The 25169-nt window shown below is 36.3% G+C and overlaps 1 protein-coding gene across 8 annotated transcripts in view; it reads left to right on the top strand.

Annotated features, from left to right (window-relative positions):
• PTPRM (protein tyrosine phosphatase receptor type M) overlaps positions 1 to 25169 on the top strand; it is a 449220-nt gene that overhangs the window by 141176 nt on the left and 282875 nt on the right. For all 8 annotated transcript variants that reach the window (XM_065752038.1, XM_065752030.1, XM_065752031.1 and 5 more), the window contains exons 4-5: positions 5663 to 5741; positions 9325 to 9440. In XM_065752038.1, coding sequence (XP_065608110.1) covers positions 5663 to 5741; positions 9325 to 9440 — 195 coding nt within the window. The remainder of the gene's footprint in view (positions 1 to 5662; positions 5742 to 9324; positions 9441 to 25169) is intronic.

Below are 25169 nucleotides of genomic sequence, written 5' to 3' on the forward strand. Positions count from 1 at the left end.
CTATCCCTGCAAGCAATTTGGCACAGCATTGTTGCAAGTTACATACTACCCCCTGTCACTTTTTATATTTTGAATTATTTCCTTTGTAATTTTCTTGGAGTCAGTCATGGCAGCACTGAGCTGAAACAAATCTTGATTTAAAAAAAGAACAAAAACAAACCAACAGCAAATACTGCAGTTTTTTTAAATCCAAAATTGGAAGTGAAAGGATTAAAAATAATTTCCATTGGAGTATGCTGCTCTGTCTGCTTGTGTGCCTTCTTGAAATATAATTTCCTCTGAAGCTGGCATGAATAAATGGGTAAGCAGCTGGTGGTAATTTCTGATTTTTTTCTCAGTGAAGACACAGTGGAGTTACATGGTACCACTTCACATTAAGATGAGATTTACCCTTTTCCAGTCTGTCACTTTCCCCTTTAAATTGGGAGTTTAGGGAATAAAGCAGTAGATCGAACTTGCTTTTTCAAAACTGGACTTAGACTTTTTTTTCCTTCAGAACCTGTTGTATGAAGGGCTATTTCATGCAGTGTACCTCAGTTACCAGCTAGGACATAAAGTGGAACTCTTGCACAGTGAAGATCATGCTCAGGTTCTCACATCTGGCATGCTCTGCATTAAAATGCATGCTTATGGTTCTTGAACTGCACTTTGAACTCAAACTTGGAAATGCATATTGCCTATTGAATGGCTACTGGTCAAAAATCTTCTTCACTGAGTTGTGTGATTTAGGAGTGCAATGATTTTAGAAAGATGTGTGAGGGTAGGCCACCTATCTAAATTAAAAAAAATCAACAATATATGAATGTCCAAGTGTAAGCAGATGTGTTCTTGTTTGCAGTAAATTGTGGGTCCAATGTTTTCTCCCATCCTTTGTTCCTAAACAAGAAAGCTGTGTCTTCAACAGGGTAATAATGTTCAACCACATCTGATTTTAAAACAAAGCAAGAAGAGCATGATGTAGTAAGCCTGACAGTTTGGAGCTCAGTTTTCAGTGCTGTTCACCTTGAAGAGGTTTCTTTGGACTCTCAGGTTGGCAGCCCAACCTCAGTGTTGTGTAATGTGCTGAAGTGCTCTTCTGAGTGTTGGACAGTAGGTGTGGAGGAGTGATAGAAGGAGACACGCACAGCATGCAATAAATTCCTAACCTATGAGACCTAACCATGTTCTAGGTGCGGCAGTGCTGCTAAAAGCCCAATAAGCTCTGACAGGCTTTTTGTGAGATCTGTGAAGGATGAAGTCAGAAATGTCCCTTAATGTGGCTTTGAAGAGACAGTAAGAATGGGGGCAGTCCTAGGACAGGCCCCAAAGGGGAGAAGTGCTCAACCTGCAGATATGTAAGACTTTTCCACTTCCCAGCACCATTGTATGACCACTGGTGTCTGTTATGACTAAGGAAAGGAGGAGCTGGGGGTAAAACGCAGCAGACAGTGAAGAGAAAGCAGCAAATGCTGTCAGCAGGATGGGATGCATGCTGGAGGAATCTTGGCCCAGTTCTTGGGGAGCAAAAAAGAAATCTGATGTTAAGGAGCTTTCCCAGTACTCCTTTTTCTGTCTAGGTTTTGTTTTTTTTTTTTTTTTTTTTCAAAGTGCTATTTTTAAGTCATGTGAAGTAGAGAGTATTTACATTAGGTACAACCCACCTTTCAACTAAAAGCATTGTGATTTTGCAACAACAAAGGCAGGAATTTACAGAGCGAGGTTGTGTGGCAACAAAAAACTATTTATTCCTATTGTTTGGGGGAGCAGAGAAGTTATCGCGGGCAGCACATTTTCTGCAGTAAGCATTTAGGTTGGTGAGCAGCCCCCCCTTCCTTTGTTCCTGCACAGAAAGGGGAAGCAGCAGGAATGAGAAGCTAATTTTGCCCTTCAGTGGAGCAGGGAGGCTCTGGGACGTGCAGCGTTAGGCCACTTCCCTGCTTCCTGCTTGGCAAGCCCAGGAGTCAGGGCAGCTCCCAGGCCAGCATCAGCTCAGCTCTTCCTGAGCAGATGAATTTAGTGTTTTAACCAGTTGTTTCCTGCCTGATAAGATGATGGAATAATAAGGCTAACAAATCAAAGGACTGCCCAGCCTGTGGTTGCTTGGATGTCGCCTTTGTTTTGACTGGAGTCTGTCATACTACCCGCAGGTGTTGTGTCAGCTGGGAGGAAATGCAAAGTTAGGCTTCTGAGGTGGAGATGTGAAACTGTACAGAACACACAGCTTTTCAAATGTAAAATATTGGAGAATGTTTGGCATGAAATAAGATGTGAGGTTTTATTTCTAAGCAAAATAATAAGGAAAACTGATCCAGACCTGTGAATAATCATAAAATCATTTAGGTTGGAAAAGACCTCTAAGATCATCACATCCTGACAGCCCTATCAGCTTGTTAGAGGAAAAATGAGTTACTAGGAGTGTTTCTAGGTCCAGTCCTGAGCACTCCCATGCAGTACACAGTATACTTTACAAGGATTTGCAGACCCATGTCATCTGTAGAATCAAATTGTTTTTTTTACTGTAAGAGGGACCATGCTCACTTAAGCAAATACCATGGTTTATAATCCAAATTTAGCTGTTTTAATGAAACAATACTGGATTTTGATAGAGAAGTTGATAGTATTTCACATCCTATGAGCAGACAGGAAATTATATTACTGTACTTCCAGTGTGTGTCATGTTCTTGAATATATGAAGGAAAAGTCACATCAGTGATGTCTTTTTGGCTATAGTATATCACTGCTGGCTATGCTGTCCCTTTCCATTTACTAATAAATGTGTCTTCTCTGTCAAAGAAAGACTAAAATACATGATGAGGTAATTTGATATCAGCTTGGCTATTGCATTTAATAGACACCTGATTAAACCAACTGAATTTCAACCTGTATTACTTTTCTTTGGAACTTGCTGTCCTAAGTGACAACAATTATGATTTCATAGCATGTTCAGCTGACAGTTTCTTGATACATTGCTTGGCTTATTTGTGACAATGATATTTTTTCGTATATTGTCTAGAGAAACTAGAATATTTTAGATCACTCCTTGAATCTTTCTCTGTTGCTGTAAGCATATCCTATCTAGTTATATCAAGGTTCTATTTTCTGCCAGTAAACTGAAGGAACTGGTTTATGGTCAGGGTCTATACTTGTCTGAGAATATATTGTGATAAGGAAGTATTATATGAATACCTAATGGAGAATCTGTGGCTAAGCTCTCCAGTTATGGATTACAGAAATTATTTTGAAATCTTCTACTTAGATATTTGATTTTGTTGGAAGTCAGACCGCTCCTTGTAAAAGACTCTTATGCAACCGTTTTTGGAAATGAATTAAATTCCCATTATATGCCAGTAATAATTTTAGCATAAAACTTAATGATTTGGCTGGCTTCTTCACAGTTGTGCATATGCAGATATCTCCAATACTTTCATACGTTTTAGCATATCTGAAAATGAAGAGTCTGAAGAAAATTTCCTCTCTGCATTGATGGGATCATGGACAAGTAGACCTTTCATGTGGTTTTGTGTAGATCTCCTTACAGTGAGTTCCCAAAAATAAACTTTAAAGAAACTTGTGAGATCAATTTCAATAAAAATAGGACTTAGAGTATTTGTTTTTTTCTTCTTAACAGTTGAAACTCAAAGGAACTAGAGAATATAGGAGAGAAATCAGAGAAATTGGATTTTTCAGGCTGTTCTTTACCTCCACACTTGGATTAAGTTTGCTCAGTGACTTTCCTAGTGGCATCATATTTCCCCAGGAACTTTTCTACTATTTCTGAGACCAAACTGTCTTCTCCGTGTTCTTCACTGCCATGTTGTAACATCCTTGTCTTTACTTTCCAGCACTGTGCAATAATTTTCGTGCCCTACAGTCTTTCAGACCTACTCTGTTGTAAGTAGTCTTGGTAGATCCCCAAGAAATGAAGCAGTCTCCTCCTTTTTCTATTTTCTTTTTCAGTCTTGCACTGCAGTTGAAACTCGTAGTTTCTTTGTGCAAGTTATCACTTTCTTTATATTTCCATTTAAATGCTGATAAGATCAGGATAGTAGAGATCATCATTTGAAAAGCTGCTTCAGTTTTTTTTTTTTTTTTTTTTTTTTTTTTTAATGGAAGTTATTCTTTTAAGAGCTGTGTATTCATACTTCTCAGGGTAGTTCCTAAGATCAGTTCCACCAAAAGAATATTCTTTGTAGAAAAGAGATGCTTTGAAATTTTGAGCAGTCTTGGTCTAGATGCTCTGCTGAATGCAAGGAACAATATATGTAACCTGACTACTTTGTTGCAGTGGGCAGTGTTGGCTATGGGTGCCACCAGAGTGCTTTCAGGCATTCAGAAGACCACAAACTGGGGTTTGTGGTTGAGCAATCTTTGTCTAGCAGAGCTTGTTTCTGCAAAAATTGTTTGGTGGATTTTGGACTTTCTTCATGGCCATCTCATGCATCCCTCTTATTGTCAGGTTCACTTGGAGGCAATATTAGCTCTGCAGGTTGAAATTGTTGTGAGGACAGGAGACAGAAATAGAATGAAAATTAGATATTTTTCTTGTCAGCTGTGTGGAGATAGAGGCGTATTTATGGCAATTTTACTCCACTGATATTGTGGAGAAAGAGACAGAATTTAAGAAGAATACTGTGATATCTGGGACAAAAGAGTAGGATTGGTGACCACTGATGGAAAAATGAGACAGATGAAAAATGGTAAGAGGTAGAAAAGAATTTGCTTTTCTCAAAGTCTGTCAAAATCAATATTGGTCTTCTACCACCAGTATTTATTCAACAATGGATAACTTTGATATAATGTTATGGGGCTGTATGTTATCCTTATGATATGCTTGTGTTTGGTATCATGCTCTTTCTACTGAAATAATTGCTGCAAATAGTATGTAGTGTCCTTTTGCATCTATTCTAAGATAAAGTGTAGCATGTGTGAAAAGTCATTCCTAAATTTCAAATTATTCACAAGCTGTTTTTTAGCTTAAGCTTCTTCTCCATTGCTTTGGAAATGTACCTGCTAATGTTATTTTATTCTACATTACTGCTAACGTATTTTCTCCTATTACATATAAACAATCTTGGACTGTTAAAAAGTAAGGTTGCCAAAGTTTGAAGATGTTTACTTCTGAGTGCGCTTAATTCAAATAATGAGAACACTCCATTTATTTTGTGACCTATTTATAGCCACTGAACAAACAGTGGCATATGGAACTGCTTTTCTTAATTCACTATATGTGATGGAAGATTAAGAGAATAGAAAATGCATTCTTAAAAATGGATCCATTTGTATCTGATACTGTGTAGAGCACTCTATTCTGAAGAGTGGTCATTTGTTTGGTAAAAGTAGGACTGTGTTCCACAAATGAAATTAAAATTAAATTATTAATTTTAATACTTAAGAACAGTATTAGGTAACTATTTTGGCACACCAAATACTAGGGGGAGTATTTCTCATTGTAAGCCTTAGATAATCATTCTAGTAAAATCATTCTAGTAAATTTCTGTAACATGAAAAATGCATTTTGTGTTCTGGCTCTTTTTAATACCTCATTTTGAAGTTTCTTTGATTGGTGTTCATTTACAAAGAGCTCTCAAATGTTGAAACAGTTGACATCTTTCTCCATAACAAAATATTTGTATATTTCCCCTTTTATAAAGCTGCTAACAGAAATTCTCTTTTCACTCCTCAGGTTGTTTTTGAAGTGGCCACTTCAGGTCACCCTGGGTATGTGGCCATTGATGAAGTAAAAGTTTTAGGACATCCATGTAGTAAGTATCCACATACTATTTTAGTCTTTAACTCTTGTAAAATATATGTGCTACTATCCTTCAGTAAATGTTAAGCAAAAGATAGTGAAAATCGGACATTGTCGGAAAACAATGTCGATGTTATAAAAATAGGCTGAGTATGTACAAAATGTTGCTAGCATTTGAGCCCTGCACCTTACTAGCTTAGGAGATATATATTTTTATACCATTCCTGCGCAGCATGAACCTGTGTCATCTGACAGTTCCTTCAGAACAAAAATAATAAAGACTTGTTAAATGTTTTTCTGTCAGCATCAGAAGTTAAGTGCAGCTATAAGCTGAGGCATTAATGAGAGAGATGGACAACATAAGAGCTGAACTGATGACATGACCATTTTTCCAATTTTTAGAAGGTAGAAAACTCAGCTAGTTGAGCGCTGTGGCTTTGCTAAACAAGATCATTTAGGGTGTATATTCCCAGGTAGCAAGTTCACATTCATGGCTAAATTGTTCAACTTTTTTTTACTGACTTATTTTCTAATATGCTTCCTTATCCCATTGGGATAAGGCACTAATCTGCTAGAAGGGAGCTCTGCAAAAAAAGACCTGGGTGTCCTGGTGGACAGTGTCCTAGGTTACATTAAAAAAAAAAACAAAAACAGACATGGCCAGCAAGTCCAGGGAAGTTGTCCTCCCATTCTACTCTGCCCTGGTGAGGTCTCACTCATATGGAGTAGTGTCCAGTTCTGGGCTCCTCAGTTAAAGAAAGACAGACAACTTCTAGAGCAAGTCCAATGGGGAGTTGCAAAGATCACTAGGGGCTTGAAGCATTTATCTTATGAGGAGAAGCTGAGAGACCTAGTGGAGACTGCATATAAATATTTAAAGGACAGAAGTCAAAGGATCTTTCAGTGGTGCCCAGTGACAGACCAAAGGGTAATGGGCACAAGCTTGAAGTTAAAGAGTTCCGTATGAATGTGAGAAAAAAAATCCTTCCTTTGAGGGTGACAGAACATTGGAATAGGCTGCCCAGAGTTGTTCTGGAGTATCTTTCTCTGGAGATATTAAAACTCACCTGGACACTTTCCTGTGTAACCAACTGTATGGAGCCTGCTTTAACAGGACTGTTGGAAAAAGTGATCTCCAGAGGTCCCTTCCAACCCCTACAGTTCTGTAACTGCTAAGAGTATGCAATTCCTAGCTCCCCTAAGTTCTTTTAAGAGTGATGTTAAAGTAAAACTTGTGAATTAAAAGTTGAATATAGTAATCCAGGTGCCTTTAACAGACCACTTATAAAAACAATCATTTCACATATTTGCTCTTTGTTAAGTAATACATATTAAGGTCATACAATGAATTGTAGGTTGTAGTCTCACTGACCGAATGACTGAGTGAGGAAGAAGATGCCAAATTCTGTGTAATTGTTCATTCTCATTTTATTACATATTGTACTTGTATGCATTCTTTGTGATTTGTAAGTATGAGCTGCAATTTAAAATAACAAGTGGTTCATCAGTTAATACTAGAACACCTCATAAATATCGTTTTAGTGTTAGTGGCAAAAAGACACAGACATTTCTTCAAATATGGAGACAGTTATGCAGAATCAGCAGCTATTATTTCTGAATCACTTAGTTCTAATAAACACAGCAGGCTCTTGTGCTGTTAGGCAGTATTTGCACTTCTGCATTCTGAATTTATATTTTGGGTTTGACTAGTGAAGTATAGAGCAGCACTTTATCAGCATAGTAATTTTTCTTACGGAGTTTTTGAGAGGTTTGATCTGTACATTTGTTCTCAAAACCTGGAAGTACTGAGTTATATCTCATAATGCGTAGAGTTCTAATTCTGCAGTGTTGAAATGTAGAAACTTTAACGAAACAGTTCTTCAATGAAGTAACTGAAATGTTAGAAATTAAAACATCAAACCAGTTACATTGTCTACAAGAAAACAGAAAAATAAAGATAATTGGGAATAAACTGTTTTGTGTATAAAGCCTTGCAAGATTCTATGACTTTTCTTCCTGTATATTGATAGAGAAAATACTTTCAAAATGATTAACTTTTAACAAAAAGAGAAATGAGAAAAACACCATGAAACCATGAGGCACAAACTAGGCAGTTGTCTGGGTAGCGTGAGCAAAGGCCAAATGGAAGTGAAGACTGCATGAAAGGCATGTGTTCAGTGGTTGGTTTGTTGGTTTGTGTGTGTGTATTTAAAAATTCTAAAACCTTTTTCTACTTGGGCCATACCACGTAATTCAGAAAGGCTATTTTAACAGAGTTTTGGAAGACTGAGGAGAAAACAAGTATGGTAAAAAGGTAAAATCAGATGTTAAAAAAAAAATGACTGAAAAATTTCCTGAGAATTTTACTGAATAGTCAATCAGTAATAATTTGATAGGTGAAGAATGGAGTCTGTCTGTCCTGATTCCATTGGGAAATGTTAAAAAAAAGAGAGAAATGCTATGTCTAGTAAACTTGCCAAAAGGACAGCTGTCATGAAAACATTTCTTCCTGTAATTAGATATTAACTCGGGCTATTTTATTCTATCTTCTGCTTCTTATACTATCTTATGCTGGTTGTTAAATAATTTGTTTCCTTGAATTCTGGTTGCCGGTTATTTGTATATGTCTGAAATCTGTAATTTATCCTAGTGATAAGCTCTTCTAAGAGAATGTCATCAACATTTTAAATTGTTGTGATGCTCAGCTAGAAGACGTATGCTTAGTTTTATAGTTTATTCTAATGTTAGCTGTTCCATGACTGAAAGCGATGTTTGGAGCCTGGCTTATCTGCTAGTATAGATAGAGCAAAAATTCTCCTTGACTGCAGTAGGATTTGAATTGCTGGGCAACATTGCATTCTCAAGGGTGAGTTTCTGTATCAGATTTCTGTTTTTTTTCTGTGTCACATTTTTGGTTCTTCCTAGTGAAACAGAAATACATGTGCTGTCTTTCCTTCTGCAGTGGACATGGGGCTCATTCGCATATCTTTCATTTGTTAAGTAAAATGCAGCTGTATTGCTTTCATTTTTGCTTAGGAGTGTTTTCTCTTTCTAAATGAAAAATAAGCATCCGTATGGAGAATGCCTTGTGTTCTGCTTTTCTTCAGTGCTGTTGAAATTATGTTTATTTAAAGAACACAGCTGTAGATGGTGAGAAGCGTTATGTTAGCATTTTAGCTGTTTCATGCTACAATTCTAAAGCATCTCCTCTAACTACATCTGGTTAAAAGGAAAACCTGTTTCCCTGACAACATCTCTCAACTTCTTTCTGTTTTGTCTAGTCAGTAGTCAATCTAATAAATTTTTATTCAGAACATCAATTTGTTTTCAATATAATCTTCATTAATACAGATTGTTATTGCAAAAGGGACGCTGAGCTAAGATGATTTACTGCAGAAATAATTAAATAGCACCCATCACTCTTGCTTTTTCCCAGACACAGAAGAATAAAAGACTAAAATTAAAACAACCTAAAATATAATGTGTCTTTAGTGGTTTGAACCTGTTAAAGCGAGACCATTAGAAATATTCCATGTGTTAATCATAAGCATTGCATCTGTGTTGCTTAATTTCAATCCCTTTTCTTCTTCCAACAGCAAAAACTCCCCATTTCTTGCGTCTTCAGAGTGTGGAAGTCAATGCAGGACAATTTGCTACTTTTCAATGCACTGCCAATGGTAAATTCAGTCCAAGTGACAGACTTTGGTTACAGGTAATTTATTTATTTCCTAATATGGTAAGATCTAGAGGAAGGGGAGTTCTTCACTCTGTAAGAAGTGTAAAACGTATGAAAAATGATAGTGCTGTCTATTTGATTAATGATAAATTTTATAGTACCTTTGAACTACTATGTATTAGGTATCATCATGTAGAAACTGGTACTGCTTTTGTTACCTGTGGAGATCATGAATAAATGCAGCATCTCTAAGGAAGGCCATGTCACTTTGTCCTAATGTCTACTCTAACTGCAGCATTATATGTGATATTCTTGGCTTGCCTCTCTATCTGTTAAGATAGTATTTTCCACTAAAATTCCACTTTCTTTTCGAATTTAGAGAAGACCAGTATGGCAGTCAAATCTGACCTGCTTTACAGTGCCAAATAATCTTACCTGTATTCATTGAGTCTAATTTTTTATTATTCAGTAATGTAACTTCTAGGTAGGTGTCAGCTCTTGATTTAAAGGCTGTCCTTATTCTTGTGTCAAAAAGATGCATCTTCCTTAATCTCTCTTAGTAACGGGCTGCAAATCTAACTGCTGTCTTTCTGCTGTCATTCCAGCAATGTCTGTTCTCTACTGCAAACAGTAGTTTGTGTTTAGATTTAGGATTGGGGATATACCTTAAGTTCTGTATGCACTCCATGTGTGAAAAAACAGTTAGAACTGAGATACTGTCTGTAAGGACAAGAACTGTAGTGTGTGGAGAGGGAGGGGTGGGAGAAATTGAAGCAGTATGGGTGGGACATTGATATGAACTTCTCAATTTTTTGGCCATTTAATCAATTTCAGTTTTTTCAGTACAGCTTGCTTTTCACCTGGCACTTAGTACAAAATTTCATCAAGCAGTTTGGAAATAATTCAGATATGTGGGGCAGGTTAAAAAGCTTGGTAGTTACAGGAAAAGTAGCACACAAGTAAATCCACTTGAAAAGCAAAACTATGTATTTATCTGCATATGCATAATGAACTGTTAAGTCTATACAGTAAGAGCCCAGTGAAGAGGCAGTGGAAATCTGTGTTTTTATTTGGTTTTGCATGGGTATTTTCAACCCCTGTGTTGATACAACTGACGTTTTCTCTAACCTTCTAGCCCTTTAAAGACCATATTATAGTGTTGAATTGTTAAATTAGACTTCTGTCTTCCCTAAACCGCTGAGCTCTTTTGAAAGCATGATTTTCCAGTCATGAAAAGAGTTTAGCACATATGGGAAAATAATAGGTTGTTATTTTGTCAGTGATAACCTTTCCTGAGCCTTTGAACTTTTTCATAATGTTATTGTGTAAAATTGAAGGTAGAATTTATTAGAAGAAAATTCAGATTCCATTCAGTTTTTCCCTAAGTCTCATAGGAGTGTCATTTCCTCTTTAGTTTTTTTTTTTTTTCATGGAATTTAATTGATGAATAAATTCTTCATAAGGCTGGAATACCATTTCTTTATTTTAGTAATTCAATTTCCTTTTAGATTTTATTTTTATAAAATAATTCTTCTCAGGAACTGTGGTGATTCCAGGTACCTTTGCTGAACTTAGTTAAGCAATTCCTTGCTTATATATGGTTACTAGAAGAATTTTTTCTCCATTTGAAGGATAAAAAAGTAGTGACAGTCTGCCAACTACTTTTCAAATAATTTCATATCCCCATGGCTCCAGTGTTTATTTAGCCTGCCCATATAGCTATAGCTCCCTCTAGTAACCTGTCCAAGATTGTGCAGATTCCAGGTGTACCCCTGTGTAAGTACAGTTCAAAAGTTATCAGGATCTCCTGGCTTGCTTAGATTTTTTTTTTTGTGCTTGTTTGCCAGTTTCCACAGATGTGTGCTTAGAGTGGTCAGATAGCTCAGTGTGTGGAATACTGCAAATCAAGGCTACGAGATACACTTTCAAGTGAAACTGGCTGTGTTTTAGTGAAAAAGATCCCCAGACCTGGAATTCTTCATCTGTCATTTGAAAACATCTGTTTTCATGGTGTGATACTGAGGAATTTTTAATAAGCCTGCTCATGACATCTCATGACACTGCCACAGGACCAAAAGTACTGTGAAGCTACCTGTAATAGCTGTCAGAAAATGGTGTCTTCTGTGTTTTGTGACTGTTTAAATATACATTATATATCTTTTGATTGCTGGTAATAGGGGAACCAATATTCAGTTAAAAAGAATCTTAGTAACAGAGGTCCTTATGTACACAAAAGCCAGAATAAAATGAGCATTGTTCTGTAGAATTATTGGTCCTGGACTCAGGTTTTAGTGTTACTGCAAATAAGAGTCTCTTTGATACACTTGAGTTTGTTCGCTAATAATATGAAGCACTTTTCACCATACTTTTGTTACTTGGTTTCCTTAAATTCAAAAACTCTTTGGGAAAACCATAACAGATAAATAAAAACAATTGTGTGATGACAGAAGGAGCCCTTGATTTTGTCAGGGACTTCTCAGCATTCCTGCCATGCAAGTCGTGGCTCTATTACTATTGTAGTTTGGAATTGGCATGTGCAAATATCATGAGATAACTTGCTCCAAATAATTTTCCAATACCTGTCATTTTTTTCTAGATTCACATTGCTAATCTGAAGTGCAGGTAAACTACATGTGGAATCACAATCCCGCTGCATTCAGTGACATTTCTGATTGTTTTCAGTGCTGTCAGGATTTCCTTTTTGTACTTTTATTTCTTTTATATAGTAGCCTACAGCCTGTATACAACAGAAGATGTCAAGTAGGAAATGTTTTTTTGACAAACAAATAGTTTACTTTTTAGACTCTGTTAGATTGTTAGAGATAGAAGCTCTTTAAAAAAAAAAGTAATTGTGACTTGGTTGGTCTTACATTTGCTGAGTAGGTGTAGCAAACAACATAAATGTTCATAGTTTAATAATGCCAAGGCATTGAAGCAGGTCATGTTTTATTACCCCCGCACACACCTTTTTTTTTTTTCCTTTCCTTCTTTTCAAGCCTATCCTACTGTTATGCTTTATGGAACATTGCAGTTTGGAGTATTACAGAAGGTTTTGTGATTGAAAAGGTGATAGCTTACCACAGGTTTTCTGCCCAAGTTAGGTCCTTGACACATTGAATTTGTGCTATTATCTTGTGACCAGTATTTTCTATTTTGGCAAAGAGAAGCTAGAAGGATGTTTGCCTATTCCAATGTGCAAAGCTTTGCAGGAAAAAAAAATGTATTTTTCATGATACTGCAAGGCAGCCATGATCTATAGTCCATGAGCTATGACTTGCCTCATCAGATAATTTGACAGCTAGTTGCCATTACTGTCATTGATACCATTTCAAGTTGAAGTCAAACAAAAGGACTTATGAACTTGACAGAATCATACAAATTTGTTTTTGTTGTTGTAATTAATGTCCAGTTAATAAAATTATCGGCTTGATTGTATATTTTTGAATTCATGTCCTCATTAGCTTACGTTCTAGACATATAATCACTAAAAAGTAAATGTGATGACAATAACAAAGGAATGTTTAGAATGAACAGATGTATCCCCTCTATTGACATTTCCTTTATCACATCTATGGATAACACAGGTTATTGTCAGTATGAGATGACTCTGAGCAAAAACGTTATCTCTGTGCTGTCTTATTGCTACTGCAAGGACTGTAGCAATTCCTGAAACTTTTATTTTGAAACTTAAAATAATTCCTATTTGGAACTTCAAATTATGGAAGATGACATTAACAATAAGATATGATACTGGGCACTAAACAAGATGGGAATCCGAAGCAATGGAAATGCACCTCAGGAACAGGAAAATGTTATGTTTGTAGGTGGAAGCCAGAGTTAGAATTTGCAAAACAAACAAACAAACAAAAAAAAACATGCAGAGAACATGAATCTGAGTCATTGTCTTCTGAAAGTCTTGAGTTACTGTTTAGTACATTGTCAGAAGGAAAAACACTGTATAATCTGTGCATTTTTGGAAGTACCCTTCTTCTGGAGGGCAGCCTATCACAATGAAAAAAGAACCTATTTTTTCTACCTACCTACCAATTTTTGCCAGAACCCTTTGAGCCAGGAATTTAAATAGTAACTTAAAAATAAGAACAAAGTTTCTAAAATTGAGGGATTACTTGAAAACAGGTATATATCTTCCACTACTAGGCCAAGAAATACACGTACAGATTTCCTTCTCTGCAGGTGTATGAAGTGATGAAGAGTGAACTTGTATGTATTGAATATTTGCATACGCAAATTATTATACTCAATAGTAGCTGAAATTAAAATGATTATCAAATGAAAACTGATTGAATATTTAAATTAATTATTTTCAAGGCCACACTTGGGAAAAGTTGTGCCTCATCAGCCTTAGAAGTTTGAATATCTTGATTGTTCATTTTTTAGTCTACTTACTAACGTCTTTTTTGCTATAGAATTCCCATCTTGTTCAATATAGTGGATGGTTTGAATAGTTCCTTAATATTGGTTTGCCTCATACTAGTATATGCTTCACTTTGTACAAATCAGTTCTAAAGTGTCTTGTTCACTTTCTAATGGAATTTTTACTGCTAATCTCGGCACATCACAATATTAAGTTGTTTCTATGAGATGGAATAATAGGATCTTCAGTTTGTAGTTGTGCCAACGTAGGCACTGGAAAATCAAAACTTACCTCTTACTTTTGGAAACAGTCTGAGTTACCTGTGCCTGATCTTCTGCATGTAAGGCAGTACACAGCATTTTCCATGCTCAGTGTTCACTGATGCCAGCTGCAGTAGCAAGTGCTCAGCTTTTCTGGGAATTGACTTCCAAGACTTAAATCAGGCATCTGAAATATCAGTATACAATTAGAAGAATCCTGGGAAAAGTTTTAACTGACTTGAGTAACATATTTGACAGAAGCACACTTGTTAAATCACACAGGTTCTGCTATCATCTTGTTTGCTTCTCAGCATTGCAAACCTGATTTCCTTTCTTCATTTTGCACGCTTCTCTATCTGCTTCTTGTCCTAATTTACAGCTGGTTCATTCCATTGCTTCTGTGTGCTGCTGGCTCCTAAAACAACATAGAGTGCCATTTCAGGGGAACTGCAGTTAATGTAATAGAAGATATCATGGAATTCTTTGGTATTAATTACTAAAGGCTAGTTACAGTGTCACTAAACATGTGGCAATTACACTTTTCAGACAGTTATACCTTGCCTCAATGTAGTGGCCTTTCTTGAGAAGTTTTCCTTAGAATTGCAGTGGAGATGCATTTTTCATTTGGTGAATGAGATTTATCATTTCAATGCATTTTTCTTAGTCTCCTTCTAAAAGTGGTTGAAATTCATGTAATTACTTCAAAATATCATTGAGACACGTGTATTGCAGATATATGGACCTGAGAGTAAGAGTTGTTTGAAATAACAATAGGATCTTTTAATTGGTATGTCATGGCTGTGAAAAGTAACAGCATCAGACTTAGCAATGGTGTTCTCTGATTGAAGGGGAGATGGTCAAATCTTTCAAAACTATGTTTTATACCTACAGAACAGAAGCTACTGTATTTGTAGCCAAGAAAGTAAGAACAGTATCACAACTGTGGCAAACCTTCTCTACCGTCTGTGTACAGTTTTATTACCTGTTAAGAAGAGATCTCTCTCCTGAAAACTGTCTTTCACCTTTTCAGTTATATTAGATAATTTGCTGAAGGTATTAAGAGGATGAAAAATTGTATTCCTCTTCATGAAAAACTGCAAAATCTCAGTGCAAAATCAATCTAAATTTATCATTTATTCAACAGGAAATAGAAATTCTGAGTAATGGGAAGTTATAGAAAACAAATTATTTCCATAGAAATACATGTGCATGCATACACACACAACTGGGAGGTATTAAAAAAATCTTTGTGAGGTTGTAGAACCAATGCAAGAACCAACTTCTGGCAAATCATGAAAATAATGTAGGATGTTCAAAAATATTCAAATATTTGTGCCTCCGTTTGGTTATATGTCCATAAAATATCCCAAGAGTTGAATCAATATCCTTGAGTTTTATAAGAATTTTCTGTTAGAATGTGAACTTTCTGAGGCTTTCATAAATTGCCATTTTCATGAGTTGATGTGGAAATTCTTGAGGAGAAAACATTTCAAACATTTTCCTAATACTAAGTGCTAGTATGAAGCAACATTTTACCTATTAAAATTAAACTACACTTAGTAACAACTTAGAAATGCAAAAAGATGGAACTAACTAGTAAGCTAAACTGAGCAAAAAGATAGGTCTAAAGAAGATGTTAAGAATATTTGAAAAATAAATAGTTTGATTCTGATCTGTGGGTGCTTTTGTGCACTATGGGTGTGCACTTCTCCAGCTCACTCTCCCAAGACCAATAAACTACTTAGTGCACAGCAAATATTCATAAGTTCATTCACTTGAGAGGAGCTTCAACAACATCTAGAAACTAAAGATTTTGACCATTAATCACTTTTAATTTATTTACTTTTTGTTAATTGTATTGTAATCTTACTGTATGACACAAGCAGTTCTGTGAGTGACAGGAGGCTTGTGATGTGTCATGTCTAATAAGCTGTGAAGTTCTATGAAAACTTTTCTTGCATTATCTGCCTTAAGTGTTCCTTGTGTGATTCCTGTAATTGAGTTACTGCTTTGGGTAACCTTGTAGAACTGTGCTATTTATTTTTACAGACACATTTAGAAGTGAAATATTCCTTCAAATGTACTTCGATTGTGCCAAGAGATTGTAAATTCTTTGAGGAGAAAAGAAACCTGGGGGATTAACGCACATACAGATGACCTAATCATTTTTACCAATTTCCTTGCCATAGGCTAAAAAAGAAAGAAATGAAAAAAAAAAAAAAAGAGAAGAATAAGAAACAAATGGAAAAGAAACCATGAAACAACTAAATCATATTTATATTTGGCTAATAAAAAAATTGTCTGCATGTTAGCAATTAAGGTTGGTGTTTATTAAGGGTGCTGGTTGCACTTTTTAATAGATATATTGCATTATAGAGACGAGTCACTAGTTGTATACCCTAGGAATTGATGCTGAAGCAAGTACTGTTTAACCTCTTTATCGCTTTCTTGTATGATAGTAGGGTGCACACTCATCAGGTTTGCAGACATTACAAAATTGGAGGAGTCACAGATACAACAGAGGATTGTCTTCCACATTCGGAGGGACCTTGGCAGGCTGGAAAAATGGGAAGAGAGAAACCATGAGAAATTAATTGTAGGAAATGTAGAGTCCTGTGCCAGGAAAAGAGAAAGTCCACATACGTGTTGGAGCTTGACAGAGTGGAAAGCAGCCCTGCAGGGAAGAACCTGGCTGGCAGTCCTGGTGGACAAGTTAGCCATGAACTAGTCATGTGCCTTTTGCAGCAAAAAGACCGACAACCTTTTGGTCTGTAGAGTGGAAGAGTTGCCTGCAATTCAAGGGAGATAATCTCTCTCATCTGCTCAGCAATGATAAGACTCATCTGGAACGCTGGGTACAGTTCTGAGTTCCCCTGTGCACCAAAGGTATGGGTACACTGAAAGATGATTTAGAAACTAGAAGATCTGGGATAAAGGGAAAGAGCCTGGACTTCTCCAATCTGAGATGGGAAGGCTCAAGGGAAATCTTGGAGCGAGTAGGATTAACATAGCCAAACTCTTTTCCATGGTGCAGAGGCCATGGATGTAAACTGAAATACAGGAAATTCCACTTTAAAATTAGAAGAAAAAAATATATAATTTTGGCTGTTCAAACACTGAAACAGGTTGCTTAGAGAGATCAGGGTGTCTCCATTCCTGGAGATAACTCACAATATACCTGGATGCAGACCCCATTTAATCCTACTTGCAGCAGGACATTAGGACTATCTGTATACAGAGGTTCTTCCAACCACAGTTGTTTTAAGAATCTGTGATAGTGTTTAAAAATCACTATTTCTGTCTGTAGAACTTAGCGACTTCACTGATAGGAAAGTACTGAGATCGAATTTTTTGAGTGTGTCTTGGCTGAACATACACATACTTTTTTTCAGTATCAACTGGATTCAACTCCCATTTTAACATCTATGTCTGTCTTTTCTGTTAATTTCTATTTGTGTCAGTTTATACTTCTTATTTTGTAATTTACGTTGACTATCATAAATTAAGAGAAATGGAATAGTCAGCAGTAAAAGCATACAGAAGATCAGCAAAGCTATGTTAAGATGGAGTTAGTGTCAGTAAAGTGCTGAGAATTCATTGCTGGCAGTACTCTCTGAGTTTGCTTTAGGACTAAATTCTCTAAAGAAGTAACTAGTATACTGTAAAAGTATGTGAATGGGAATATTGTCAACTTGCTACCCTATTGGTTTTACATCCAAGAACAGTGAAACCTTTTCCACCTTTGCAGTGTGCTATCCAGGATGATTCTTGGAAGAAGATTCTGAATAAACAGAAAAATGGAGGCCAATTTGCTACATCAGTGCCCCAGAGCAAACATGATTGGATGTTAGTCTGGCATCTTATTTCCACTCACTTCCAATGTAGCATAATTATTGTTCTCAGAGCTTCTATGACCAATGAAATGCATAAATAGAAAACAAAAATGCGTGATGTTGCAGAAGCTGCTCTAAATCTGCATGCTGGTTTTACACTACTTGTATGAAACAGTGTCACTGGTGTAAGGAAGATAAAAATAAGCTATATATTTATTGTACTCTGAGACAGTCCAGAAGCCTGGGCAGCAAGGCTGTATTCTGGATTTTATGAAGACTTGGTAATAAAGATCGGTGGTTTTTTGGTCTTGAAAATAGATTTCTTATTACCAAAAATAATAAATATCCGAACCTGTAATTTTTAGTTTAGTAATCTCCTCTGACCAAAAGAGATCGACGGACATAAGCAAGCTAGAGGGGATGTTCAAGTCTATCTGTGTTCTCCATCTTAATCCATCTCCACACATATTTTAATTTGGTAAAGTAAAATTAAGAAAAATTACTTTGGGATTACCTTCAGCAGTCAAATCTGGATATTCTTGTCTGAATTGGAAATGAAGTGACCGAAGTATTGTTCTTTTCTTCAACAGCTTTGCTGTGATGTATTAATGTTCCAGTTTTTCTGGTGTGTTAACTAATATAGTAAGTGGTGATTGACAGACCTGAGATAATGAAACAGCTGACCTGTGCCACTTGGGGCTGGTAAAATTCAACTTGCATCTCAACAGTATGTTAGGTATGCCTGTTGCTGGACCCTGAAGACTGCCTTGATCTGAAGCACTGTTCAGCAGCAGCAGAATCACTTAGGGACACATACAAGTCGGGCAATTGATGAAGTAAATTCAATCAGCTTTCTGTGCTGTGCTCTTGGACCTGTGGGAGAAAGAAGCAGTGACCTTTACAATGAATACTGTAGTTAAAATGTACAGACTTCCTGCTGGGAGGCATAGTGTTCAAATTGGAGTTGTATGGAGGCTTCTTTTTTAAGACCAAGGGCAGTTTAAGCTTGTTTGAGGCAGAGAGAACTGAAGTAAAGACTAAATTAAATTAAACCCAAAGGAAAGACAGTAGAAAGGGAAACAGAGCATTGGAGAATGTCTGTTATGAGGGTCGTTGTGAAACTGTGGGACTGACTTGTTAATTAAACATCTCCAGCCAGTCACCTCTACGTGAGTTTCTCTTCTACCTAAACCAATGCATGCATTGGTTATTATTGACTATTACTGCTATGACTATCCTCTTTTGAGAGGTATAGTTTATCCATTGATGTGCATCCCTTAACTGCTCACACTCCAAAAAGGCAGCGCTTCCACCCTGAAGAGGATGTAGTTTCTTGCCGTGAAATGTGTGTATGTATTCTTTGATTACTTTGTAGGACTTACTATTGAGTTTTTACTGTTATTCTTGTTGTTTAATTCAGTGGTTTAAACTTGAAGTTGTCCCCCAGATTTGCATGATGGACTTTCTTCACATGCCTCTTTCCTTTCCAAATAAGCTAACACTTTTTATGAAGAGAGTATGGGACATGAGCACGGTGTTGTTCTTGTGGGTACCTGTCCCATTATATAATTGAAGAGAAAAGGGAGACAAATGCTTACATCACTTGCCATCATATGTACAAATGAAAATTCTGCTAATGAACTTTCCTATCTCATTTTCTTCTTATCACTCTCCTTCACAGCCCCGCCATGTGCCTATGTCTGGTATCTGCAGAACTCCATACCAAAGTATTGAAAATCACTTATGTAGTCTTCATTTTTCAGCAGGGTGTTTATCCTAGCTCTGTAATTTTTAATGCAGGTAAAAGTAGGATGAGCACTTAGTGTTTTGTGTTTCAAAGAATTAAGATAGAGTGAGATTAAATAACAATAAATAGAACTATGGGTTCAGCAAAATTCTTAGCATACACTTGGATAGTTGCCATAATTTCTTTATGAAACATAAACTTATCCTTTAGAGATTTCCTAGCACTCTGTTTTCTCCAGATGTTTTTAAGAACGTAATTCTGTACAAATGATTTTGGATTCTGTTGTGCGCCATTAAAGATGAATTGAAGGAAGGTTTGAGATTTTTACATATTTGTGAGCACTGGAAAATTGTTAGAGAATATTAACATTTCTCATTCACTCTTGAATTTCGTGTAAAAACATAAAATGAGCAGTTTGGTTGCTGCTTTTTTTTTTTTCCTTTTGAACCTCTGTGTAGTAATAACAGATCTGTTCCTGCCAGAACAAAGCAAAAATAAAAAAAAGATCAGTATGAAAGTACTCAGTATCTGCTTTGTGTAAATTGCACTGAGTTTAGTGGCTCTAGAAAATACAATAATGTCTTTGTTTACATTCTGCATGTTTAATTGTATCTTCAAATAGATAATATTGCTTCATAGTATCTAATAGTCACATAATAGTGTGACTGCTTAATGTGTAGCTTCAGTATATTTTATAATTTTACCTTGTAGCTACAACAGTCATTTAGGTTTAGTCGTAAGAAATAGAGATTTATGGAAAGCTATGACATTTGAAGAAAAGGATAAGTAATCAAACATTAAAATATTGAAACCTAAAATCTTTCCTGAACAGAAAACAATAGCGTTTTGCTTGCGCGCCCATTAGTTACTCATACGGAGTGCAGTTCTGGCTCATAGTGATTTCAAACAGGACGATAATAATCTTTTTTCCAGCATGGCCTCATTACTTGAATGAAGCACTCTTGTTAACTTATACAGATGGAATAAATACAGGATAATCATAGGATCTGAGATGGTTCTAATCTAGACTGACAAGTAGTTATCCTGGTTATGAAAGCAATTCTGGAAATTCAGAGGTAGAGTCAGCTATCAAAATTATTAGAATAAAAATATGAACTCTGTGAAGCAATTTTGTTGAGGTATTAATTACTATTTGATTTAGATTTAATATGTATTTTAAACCAAATTACTTCTGGCACTGCTGATGTTATTTGAGATCCCACTGGCGTGACTCTAATCAGGATTTTGTAAAAGTGCGTATTTGAAAGTGGGATAATGCACCCTTTCTTTTTTAAAAATGTATGAAAAGCTGCTTAATCTACCTGATATGAACAGAGGGTAACTGACCACTGCTTCCTTTTAAGTTTCTTCTGACAAAATTGTCAAAACACGCTTTGAGAATGATTAATGCAGTGGTAGTGATGGATATAACATCCCAGAACTTCAATCCGTTTGAATTACTGCTGCATTTTTGTTAAAACTATTTCTGAAAGCTTTAATATATATCTTGTTGCTACTAAATTGCTCTTCATTTAGAAGACTTAGTGTTAGTTCATTGCCTAAATGAGACTGTAAGTCTAATTTAAATAACCATCAACGTATTTTCACTCTAGCTTGCCTAGGAAGGAAAAATTATGTGCATTTTTAGGGTGTTTTATGCTGTCTCTGGATGAATTTAATTTAGTGGTTCTAGAAGAATGAATTTTCAAGCTGTTTATATCCCAAAGTTAAATTAAGATTTTTTTTGAAGTACCTGTGTATTAAACTACATATTGCTTAATAGAAAATGTCTTCTTACCAGTGGCTCACAAATTAATTATATTCATTGTTTTGCATAAATAGCATTCTTGATTTGTTTCTGTTTGGTTTTGTTTATTTGCTTTTGTGTTTCGGTGAAGCATTCTCTGAACATTTGAGAACAGAGGGTTCTCTGAAACCAGTGGAATCTGTTATGTTCATTTTGGATCCCAGCATTTTGGAGTCCATTTTTTTGAAGTCAAAATTCTTCTGTGCTAAGTTAGGTAGCTCTGCCTTAGGGGGATATGCAGCCTTTGTACGCCAAACAGGTCTAGGATTAAATGATAAAGGCTGTTTCCTCTTTCCGAAGAATGAAGTGTCCTGTTCATGCAGTTTTACGGGTCCCAGAGGCAGAAGGAGGTAGCAGGCTTAGTCTGCATTAAAGCCTCAGACTTTCGCATGGCACAGCAGAAAGACTGAGCAAAGTAGAAAGAACTGTGTTTATCCCAGTGAACTGAATTTAGAAGGAAACAGCAACACAAAACACTAAAACCAAGTAGACCATACAGAGTTGCTCTTGTAGTCTGTTTTAATCATCTTTAATATACAGTGCTGTAATGTTGCATTGGAAATCATGCTTAAAGTGACCTTTTAGTATGGAAAAGGAAATATGGTTGATGCAGTCTACTGTAAAGGTGCCCACTGTCATAGCTGTGCAACTTCCTAAAGATGCTAAGCCACTGCAGTGGAGCAGTAAGAGAGGAGAAACACGAATCACAAATAAAGAGAAGCTGGCCATATGGATACAGACTATTTTATAAACATTTCTGTATTTATTTGTAAAATGGTAAATAAGGTGCTTAGTCTGGAAAAAATGTTCTTTATTGCACTTGGCAGTTGCTGAAATAAGTGGTTTTGGGAGGGCTTTGTAGATTTAGTTTGTTACTTAGTGTGTAACTCTCTTCATTTTTATTTTCTCATTGCCTGTGAATTGAACTCTTCTTATGCTTGAATTTATTACTTTGATTAACATTCATTTATGCTCAGGCTTATATCAGTTAGGTGGCTCTCCTTGTTTGCTGAAGAGAGGAAAGACTTGCTATCTTGAGCTATATTATTTCTCATGGAAAGTATAAAATTATGTTTCTTAGTCTCTCCTTATTCCAAACACTACTTTTTTCCTTGGAAATATATTTTTCACTCAAAGACTATAAGAAAAATAAAAGATTTTTTTTTCCTTTGAGCTCTGGTAGAGAATATCATACTGGTGATTTCTGTAGACTTGCTAGAATTCTAACGTATAATTAGACACGTTGCACTTTGCATCTATGAGTTTGTAATATCTAAGAGAAGTCAATCATGATCTTTATTTATACTAGTATACATATATTTTGCAGGTGTGTTGTAATAATGGTAATAAAGATTTTCTATTCTGGAGCTCCGTCATGAATTTTGAAGGCACCCGTAACGATCTGTTTCACATATGAATTTCAGTGGGGGATGAAAACCTCAAATCTTCTTCAAAGCAAGCTGAATTCTCTTTAATGCTCATGGAACTTTGTTATTTGAACAAAATGATGCATCTCTGTGAGACAAGCTAAGGCTTCTCCATTTTCCAGTCAAAATCATTGAGATGTGAATGGATATTTTGTGTAGCACATCCCTGTAGTCAGTTATTTGATTAAGATTTCTGCAGTTTTAGAACAGCAGTTAAGATAGTGACATTGGTATGTTTGAGAATAAATAGAAGGTGAAGGAGATTAGGCGGTGGCAGTCAGGATGTGCAGCACGCACTGGGAGTTTGGAGCAGATTTCTGATAGGAGTCTGTCCTCAATGTGGGGCCAGCAGGGAGTGGGAATGCATCACACTTTTCTTTGGTCTCCTTTCTTCATGTGCTTAGCTCTTCCAGAATAAGATAGAATATCCTGCCTTGTGGCATTCCCTGGTTCTTTCACTTTGTCTCCCTTCAACAGCATCCTGTAGCCTTTGTCGGGTAGAGGAACTGAATTGAGGTACTTAAATTTAGGGTAGAATGTTTTGGCTGTGGTTGGACTTGATGATGTTGAAGGTCTTTTCCAACCTGAGCAATTCTATGATTCTAAATCATAAAACATTTCTGCAGTTCTTCAGTTGTGTTGTAACTTGTGAGGATCCTGTTAAATTCTGGCCATAGAAGCCCCACATGAGTGGTAGGTGTGCACTGCAGCTGGAATGCAGAGACACTTGTTCACACTTGAAACCAACTGAGGTAGTGTAGGTGCTAGAATTAATTTACGTGTGATGGCGAGATGTTCCCTAGAGAGTTATTTACAGATTTCTTGGCAGAAGGACATAGCCCATGCAGAGCTTCCTGATGTTGCAGATAGAAAAAGGAAAAAGCTATCGTGGGTAGATGCAACATAAGCATGAGTCTGTAAAGTCTGAGGACTGCAGAAACACACTTCAAAGCAATGATGTGTGACTGCTTAGCAGCTCTGATAGTTAGGACTAATCAGTCATCATTTTAAGAATTAAAATATATATATGATTTTATGTTAATTCTCCAAAACCATAGTAACCTATTCAGCTTGCATCCTGCTATTACCTATCGTATTTACTTGAATGAAAAGACATTGGCTAAATAGAAAAATCAGTAGTTTAGCAACAGTTGTTTGGTTTCCAAGTTTTGTTTTCCATAAGTGCCATGTCAGAGAATTCACTTTATCTGCAGATTGGAATTCTAGGAATTCTAAGGAGCTGACTGTAATCTAAAGTAATTGTCAAGTAATAATTTGAGTAAATTTTAAGACATGGCAGTACATTCTTTGGCATCCTTCAACTTTCTTTTTTTTTAAAAATAAGCTTTGTGTCACCAATGTTTATTTTTTAAGAGGAAATAACACTTGCCTTATGGTGTTAAGAGAATGCAAACAGTGTTTATGATTAATTATGCTGCTTCTTTGGAATCAATGGCACGATTAGCTTTGTCTTGGCTTTGTGATTATGGACGTGTTTAATTTCCTGTGGTTGTTTCTTGCAGTGTTCTGGTTTTATCTCATACTTTAAGGCTATTTTCAGAATACTGACAAGTGAAGGCCACAATGAATTGAAGTCAGTGTTTCATATATGGCTCTTAAATTCTGTTGGATAAGTGGTAAATTCCAGAACAAAGAAATAGACATCACCAACCTTGTTGACAGTTTATGGAAGCTAGCACAAAACCCTTGCCTTGGCTGAAGCTCATTTATTCAGGAAAACCTATCAAAAATAACTGGTATAATTATATACCATAAGGCTGCATATGCCTTCCTGGAGATAACATCTTTGCAGAGGTGCTTGTTGGGGTTCTCCACAGTTTCTCATAATGCTTTAATAATGACTGGAGGTTTCAGTTTCTTGAAAAGCATATGTTTGTGTGGAAAGTACACATTGCTTGTTCAAATAACTGTTTTAAGTAGATTTTGTGTATAAGTTTTTTAACAAGCTGTAATAATTGGGTTATTACATTTTCTGATGTTTCTTTGACCATTCTGAGTGATCTAGCCTATTTCATGGCCAGCTAGAGCATGAGTTCTGATGTGGATATGAGAGCTGTCTCTCAATCGTCAGCATCGTGCCAGAGGACATGGCAAGACACCATCTCTGTTCTCTTCCATCTGCTCCCCTCTCATTTACTCTTGCAGACATGAGTTGGCTGACAGGCCATGAGGGGCCTTGTGCTCCTGAGTTTAGTGTAGATTTTCTTGTTCTGTGTGTGCAGGATGTTGATGAGAGCAAGATGTTGCACTGGAGTACAAATTGCCCAGTTCCCAGTTCTGTGCTGAGAAACTGGG

The sequence above is a fragment of the Cyrtonyx montezumae genome, unplaced genomic scaffold (genome assembly GCF_038088225.1).
Source record: "Cyrtonyx montezumae isolate F1298 unplaced genomic scaffold, pur_monq_1.0 scaffold_8, whole genome shotgun sequence".
Taxonomy (NCBI): Eukaryota; Metazoa; Chordata; class Aves; order Galliformes; family Odontophoridae; genus Cyrtonyx; species Cyrtonyx montezumae.